At 49.6% G+C, this 6,699-nt stretch overlaps 3 protein-coding genes and 1 non-coding gene across 6 annotated transcripts; 1 reads left to right on the top strand and 3 right to left on the bottom strand.

The window, feature by feature from the left end:
• Positions 1–277: 277 nt before the first annotated feature.
• On the bottom strand, positions 278–349 carry H257_04894. The gene has a single exon. It is a non-coding gene; the product is annotated as a tRNA-Met (tRNA).
• Positions 350–682: 333 nt separating this feature from the next.
• Positions 683–2,449, bottom strand: H257_04893 (hypothetical protein; the record flags this gene model as incomplete). Of its 3 annotated transcripts, XM_009829548.1 has the most annotated exons (6): positions 685–1,021; positions 1,079–1,196; positions 1,249–1,286; positions 1,337–1,484; positions 1,537–1,910; positions 1,965–2,444. In XM_009829548.1, 6 exons carry the CDS (start codon positions 2,442–2,444, stop codon positions 731–733), a joined length of 1,449 nt encoding a protein of 482 aa, XP_009827850.1. In that variant the 3' UTR covers positions 685–730. The 3 variants fall into 3 exon arrangements, with proteins under 3 accessions (XP_009827851.1, XP_009827850.1, XP_009827852.1); XM_009829549.1 differs by having other exon boundaries at positions 683–1,196; positions 1,965–2,449; XM_009829550.1 differs by having other exon boundaries at positions 1,079–1,286; positions 1,965–2,445.
• Positions 2,450–4,226: 1,777 nt separating this feature from the next.
• Positions 4,227–4,718, top strand: H257_04892 (hypothetical protein). The gene has a single exon (XM_009829547.1). It carries the CDS (start codon positions 4,270–4,272, stop codon positions 4,618–4,620), a length of 351 nt encoding a protein of 116 aa, XP_009827849.1. The 5' UTR covers positions 4,227–4,269; the 3' UTR covers positions 4,621–4,718.
• Positions 4,719–4,865: 147 nt separating this feature from the next.
• Positions 4,866–6,181, bottom strand: H257_04891 (hypothetical protein). The gene is made up of 2 exons (XM_009829546.1): positions 5,712–6,181; positions 4,866–5,655 (listed from the first exon to the last, which is right to left on the bottom strand). The coding sequence occupies exons 1-2, from the start codon at positions 6,152–6,154 to the stop codon at positions 5,145–5,147; spliced, it is 954 nt and encodes a 317-aa protein (XP_009827848.1). The 5' UTR covers positions 6,155–6,181; the 3' UTR covers positions 4,866–5,144.
• Between the last annotated feature and the right edge of the window lie 518 nt (positions 6,182–6,699).

Below are 6,699 nucleotides of genomic sequence, written 5' to 3'. Positions count from 1 at the left end.
CAAAATAAGGTTTCTGAAGTCCTCCAATGCAAATGGTAACTTGGTAGCTATAGCATGCTACTAGTGTACAATAACGATGATGGGACTCGTATCCCTTTGACCACTACTGGTACGACTTTGTACTTACTAGTAACCCGACGACATGTTGCACTAAGAGACGACTTTGCCCCCCGAGAGATTGAAGTGGTGGTGGCAGCAGATGGCATTTTTCATCGCCAAAACGTTCTTGTGGTGTTGCAGTTGACAAAAGGGAGTTTGTATGGGGCCAAAAAGGAGCTAGCACTTCCTGGTTTCGATCCAGGGACCTTTGGGTTATGAGCCCAACACGCTTCCTCTGCGCCAAAGTGCTGTCTGTGCTGACTTCCATGTAATCAAACATACTGTGAAGTATCTGTAACTCGAGCCAACAGTCGAGCTGGTGTTAACGGCAGCATCATCCAAGTGTACAGAATGCAATTACCCGCTTAATTTCGCGACGTTGCTTAATTCACACTGAAATAACACTGTAATTCGTGCCCACTAGTACGGTTTTGCTTGCTAGTCTGTGGGTCTCACTACATACAGCTCAAGTAATCGAATGATCATCCGATTTCAACCAAATCTTGGTCGTGTTTTTGCCGCCATCTACATGTCTAAGCCTACCATGGAATTGACCCCCCTAGTGGCTACCAATAGACAACGCTCTCGCGGACAAGATGGATAAATAAACTAATTAAACTATCGTCGGAGGTCAAGGTCGGAGGCTGCTGCTGCTTGTCGTGTGGATGCGTTCGATGGCGTGTGCCAAATCTGTTTCGACCAAGTCTTTGAGCCGGCAAACTTGGTGAAGGGGCTCGGTCACCGTGGGCGCGCTCGTTAGGATCTCGCGGAGCTGGTCGACTAGTCTTTCTTGAGCGTGCCCCAGCACTACCCAGTCATGCCGCACCTGCCGTTGCATCGAGTGCACTTGCGAAACTTGGATATTTGTATCTGCTGGGCGGCGTTGTTCGGGGGGTGACGGGGGAGCACGTGCCAACGGCGCCTGTGCTCGGCATCTGTTTTAAACGAACATCTCGGGAAAAATCTCATATAAAAGTACCCCCATTCGATCTACCACGACCAGGAGCTGCCGCTGCATGTCGCGTAACATCGCGTCCATCGACGATTGGAACGCCGTGATGAGGTTCTTTTCGTGGGCCAACACGAGGGCCATCAGCCTATCCAACAAAGTTCCATCGTTGGTCATGACTTTATCAGAGTTTTGCGTACTGAAGTCGCGCGGTCTGCCATTCTAGTTCGTCCAGCACCTGCGACACTGTGTGAGTGTGCATACCCGTTGCATACATGATGTGTTTACGTGATCCAGGTGCTCCAAATGACGCTCTTGGCGGAGGTACTTGTTGGGGTAATCCCCAACGACAAGGGACGATACCCTAGCGTCGGCCACGGCGTCCAACAATGCTGGCACAGTATGCTCCATCCATTGAGCGATTTCGCCCTCGTCCCTAGAAACGTGCCACGTGTCATGGATGTCATTGGTTCGTTGAACGGGCGTACAAATGGGATTGGCTGGGTGAGGCCACTTGGTCGTCTCGAAGTGTCAGGTTGGCCTGCAACCAGGCCATTTCCACTGCCACGAACTCGGCCCGCCACTGCTCAATCGCTTGCGACCACGACTGGTTGTAATCGAATGAACCCCCCGCCAGAATCTCGTCGTGCGCGGCCAATGCTTCCAACATCCATGTGACAGTGTGGGACTGCATGGGGGACTCGGCAATCACGGAAAGTTGGCGCGGTGGCGACGAATTTTGAAAGTATGGCATCACATGCGCTTGGATGTGATCGAGCATCTTGTCCTCTTGAACGCTCAAGGAAATGCAAGACGTAGGACTCAGTACGGCTAACTCCAACGCGTTCGATCCTTCAGCCAACTAAACACCGTCAACATCGCACTGATGTGTAGGCAAACCATCATAACTACATACATGGTCAAGGATATGATCGAGAGCTTCCATGCCGCTAGAAGTTTCCAGGGGGTATGTATGCACTTGTCTTGGACCCATTCGCACTGCTTGGCCTTCTGTGGCCGCAATGTGCCGGCGCAGGATATCCGCTTTCCTTGATTCCTTCGAATGCTGCCGCTCCAGTCGCGCAATATCGGCAAGAAGGCGCGATTCATCGTCGTCCACTTGTTGCATGGACTCCTTCGCTTGCAGCTCATCGCCAGATTCGAGATGTAGGGAGGCTAGAACTGCCTGCTCGGCCGCTGTAAACTGCTTTGCCGTGGACTGGTCAGGCGACACCACGTCCAGAAACCAGTGGAGAAACGCGTGGAGACGCACCGATGGTGACTGGTAAAGTTCATGGAACATGTGCGGCATTAGCTCCAATGGACAGCCCATCTGCTGAAGTTTGTGACAGAGTTTGACCCCCGACGAGGTCGATCGCGGTGACAGAGGACGCATGGGAAAATTCGAATCCGGATAACATTAAAGTATTCTGGTACATCCGGTACAATCCGCACGATCCGAAGGTCGGAACAGCGCTCAAATCGAACGACCAATGGAAGTCATCCGGGGTCATATTTATCGAGCGCCAACGCTTACTGTTCTGTAGCTTGAATCAACCCCTGATCATTTGTGAATTCACCAACTTGCCAAAACATGGGAGCTCCTGTCGATTTCGACCATCCCCACATGACCCTGCGTAGCCTGGGGACATATTTTGGCCGCAACTCTCGTGTAAGATTGAGGTTTCGCTCATGAAATCAAGCAAATCAAGGACATCCTCAAGGATCACGACACTCAAAATCATATTCTCCCCCTGAAATTTCACCGCCACATCAAGCCCCCCAGCGCCATTTGGTGGAAAAGGAAGTAGTCGCCGGAAAGAAAGTCCCCTTCAGTAAGACGTTGGCCAAGCGAAAACGTTTGGAGATGCAGGCAAACGCCACAAACGACGACATGATGTTGAAGACCCATTTATGAAACGGAGGACTATGAGATCGCCCAAAGGATGCAGCACTCAGCGCCCGCCTTCTTGTTAGCTGTAAACTAAATAATTTCGACTAACGTTAGTAAGGTGATTCAGGTAATTCCCGGCCAGCTTGGCCTACTTTCTGAGTGCCTTAACTCGTCACCCATTCATCCGATGAGGCTGCGAACACATGCATTTTGAAGATCGTGACGAGCTTTATAACTTTATGAAGGTCCTATCATTTGTATCGCATGGTCAATTTGCTCGTCGAATTTCTAAAATTGAAATTTCCCTGTGTGAATTTAATTCCCGGCCAGTAAGTCACTTGAATAATGTATACCTGATTTGGGTGACAAAATCCTCAGAACCTCTTAATAATGATATGTATAAAGTGTTCAAGTAATTCAATTTAGAAGTGCAACTAATACAAAAACAGTATTACATGTCCGACAAGCAGAATATCAAATCTTACAAGTATTTGAAAATAGAGTACGTATTTTTGTCCAATCATCGTCCATGGATGATTGTGATTGGCCATTTGCATGCCGGGAATTGCATGCTGGCCGGGACTTTCATGAATCATCTTATGTACACTTACAGTCAATGTCGCTCCACCACGTATCGAAATACCAAGACAAGCGACAAAGTTGCGCATGCTCGCCCCAGAGCATTCGCCCAGTGATCTAATTAGACCTCTTGACGTATGAAATGAATCCTCAAACTTACTCTAAAAACCAAGAGGAAACGTTTAAAGCACAGTACCGTTGTGCAAAAAGATACGCACCATGATGTACGGTACATAGCAATTTTTCCACCTTGAAGTCTGTTGGTTGCTGCGATGATGTAGAGATTACATAGGGGGGCGGAGTCCCTGCAAACCAGCATACAGTACGTTATACACATCCATTCATTCGTCAAGAGGTCTACCGGTAATCAGCAACTTCAAATTTTGAACTCGAATACAGTACTAGTACTGCTAGTACATAGTACGTGATGATGTGCCCTTGCAATTTGGAGTTTTGCTCCACCACCAACAACACCATCACTCTGCCATAACTTGCGCACGTGCGAAGCTTGGACGTTCCGGTGTGGATTGTCAGTCCGAGGTCAACAGCTTCCCCATAGCCAATCAAACACGGCATCGATATGCCGATTGGCTGGAAACGTCGCATTACCTAATGGCCTCGTCGCACGTAGAAATGTGAGAAAATCCACGCGATTGCTCCACATCGAACCTCGAAATTTCGATTGTTCACCAGTGGTGGCGGCACCATTTCCAAACACGCTCGGTTGCCTTCACATCCGCAAAATAGCATGGGAATTCTGGGAGCCAAGCGTGAAGCCCAACTCAAGGCTGGCATCGAACAGTGGCTGCTCAAGAAGACTGACGATGCCCCTGAACTCAAACAAATCAAGAACATCCTTAAGACCCACGACACCCAGCACCACTTGCTTCCTCTGGCGTTCCACAAACGCATCAAGCCGCCCGTGTCACCGCCTAGACGCCTGCTGTTCAAGGCCGAAGTGGTGGCTGGCAAGCGAGTGCCGTTCACCAAGGCGTTGGCCGTCAAAGACCGCAAGCGCATGGACGTGATCTACGAGTCGGACGACTACGAAAAGGAGAAGCGCCAATCGACGTATTCGACCCAACTGCTGCTGCACTAACTGACGTGTGTAGTACCAAACTATTTAATCACTAAGTTATACTTCGAAGTACTATTATTCACCAAAACTTGAACGATCACACTAACGTAACTACTGTATTAATCGTAACGTTATGTGTTTTGTCGAGGTTGAAATTGACGTACAGTACCAGGCCCATACAACTTAGAGTTAGTTGTGATTGTCAGCTTGGATCTTTCACAGTCGTACTGTTAAAGTCAGGTTTGATGTCCAGCTATTAGATTGATGAAACGAATGATATATCAACATTCAGTGCCATTACAGTACCATTCTCGTGAGTGGAAGGGGAGCTTACTCCGCTTCCTGGTGCCGATGCCAATGACCTGAGAAAACCGAGGATTGAACCAGCAGACCATGAGAATGTCCATTTCCTACTTAAATCAAGCGTAAATTGATCTCGAAGTAGACGCGCTCCCAACTGAGCCAATAGAACTGGTCAATGTGGGCATGAGATTGTACAACAAGAATGAGTACTCTTGACTGTCTGCTAAGTGCAAAGTGCATGTCTACTGCGGCGACGGGGGAACGAGGCCAAAGCGATCTTCAAGCACATTCAACACCTCGGCCGTGGACGTCAGTGTCTTGGATTCCACCACTTGTCCGTATTCAATGTGGTTGAAGGTCATGCCTAGGAGGGATAACAGACCAGCTTCCGTCCGCTTGGCACACGTTGCAGCCTGCGTAAAGCGACTGTGAGGGCTGGTCGACACATACCAATTCGCTGGGATGTAGTCGGCGTGCGCCATCAAGTTTTCCGTGGAGAACACGTAGCTGGCGTGGAAGTCGCCAGCCTGTTGAGTCTTGTAGTACACCCCCCAAAACGTACTCGCAGCAGGAGGAGCAGTCGCGACGAGGAGAAAGTCCCCGGAATACGTTGACGGGGACGCGTGGCGTTCAAGGTGCACTCGCTTCAGCTGGTACTTTTCCCCTCCCTTCGTTTCCACAACGTGATCTTCGTTCAATGGCAGCGGCGACGGAGGTTGACCCCGGCCCCCAAACCCTACATCACAGAGGTACCTAACCCACATCATGAGCACCTCTGGTACATCCAAAGGGTAGAGTGCAGCACGCACTGTGACGTTTCGCCTTCGCATCGTACAAGCATGATCATGTGGCTCAGACCAGTCAATCGCAAGCCAGCACTTGCGTCCGATTGGAAAGGAATCACAACTCGAGCCGCAAGGGTGTCCACCGTGAAGCCAAACGCACGCAACGCCGCAGCCAGCAGCGCATTTTGCTCAAAGCAGTAGCCTCCACGCTTGTCCGTCACTAGCTTTTGAAAGATCTTGTCAGCATCCAACGAAATGCGCTCGACTGCACTGTCTTGGACGTGACCACGGTCCACAGGAAAGACGCCACATGCCGCAAGGTTCTCGAAGGGAATGGCCAAATGGTGATGGACAACAACCTTGGTCAAGAAAGCCAACGAGTTCTCCGAGCCAAGTTCCACAGGGTCTGTTGGAAGTCCGATGCGCTCGAGGTAAGCCTCCTTGTCAAAGGGCAACGTCGATGACATGTCGAGCCAAAACGCTGTACCTTCCTGGACAAAAATAGAGGAATGCTCCATCAACCCATGGGAGCTGTGAGCTGCTGTTTGCATTCGATTGCATTCGAACAGCCAATTAGATTGCTGGAATAGTGGGTGTGGCTACCATGGAGCGATCGCCGTGTCACATGAACTTTCTACGCAATTGTCGATTTTTGGACAAATATCACAAACGAAAATAAGGGATACAAATATCAAGATAAACAAAGAAAACGAGAGTGAATGTCAACATATAAAATGTTTGTCTTGTATACATAATTTCACAGTCGGCGAATACAATAGAGTACAGTACTCTGGAGTAGAGTAACAATATCTGTGGGCAGAGTGGGAAGTGAAACATGCAGACCCGGTCACACCACGGCACACAAATATCTGGGTGCATCTCTGTAGGCCCGCAGACTTGAAGTACCATGGTAACCATGTGGAGTATCCAGGCGCACTTCGGCACTAATGACTTCGGGTTTTGCACTATTCTGTGTGCTCCTCGCCCGCAGTCCGTGTGCTCTCCTCCTGGA

This window comes from Aphanomyces astaci, assembly GCF_000520075.1.
Source record: "Aphanomyces astaci strain APO3 unplaced genomic scaffold supercont1.9, whole genome shotgun sequence".
Classification (NCBI taxonomy): domain Eukaryota; phylum Oomycota; class Saprolegniomycetes; order Saprolegniales; family Verrucalvaceae; genus Aphanomyces; species Aphanomyces astaci.
This window is presented reverse-complemented; position numbering and strand designations above follow the sequence as displayed.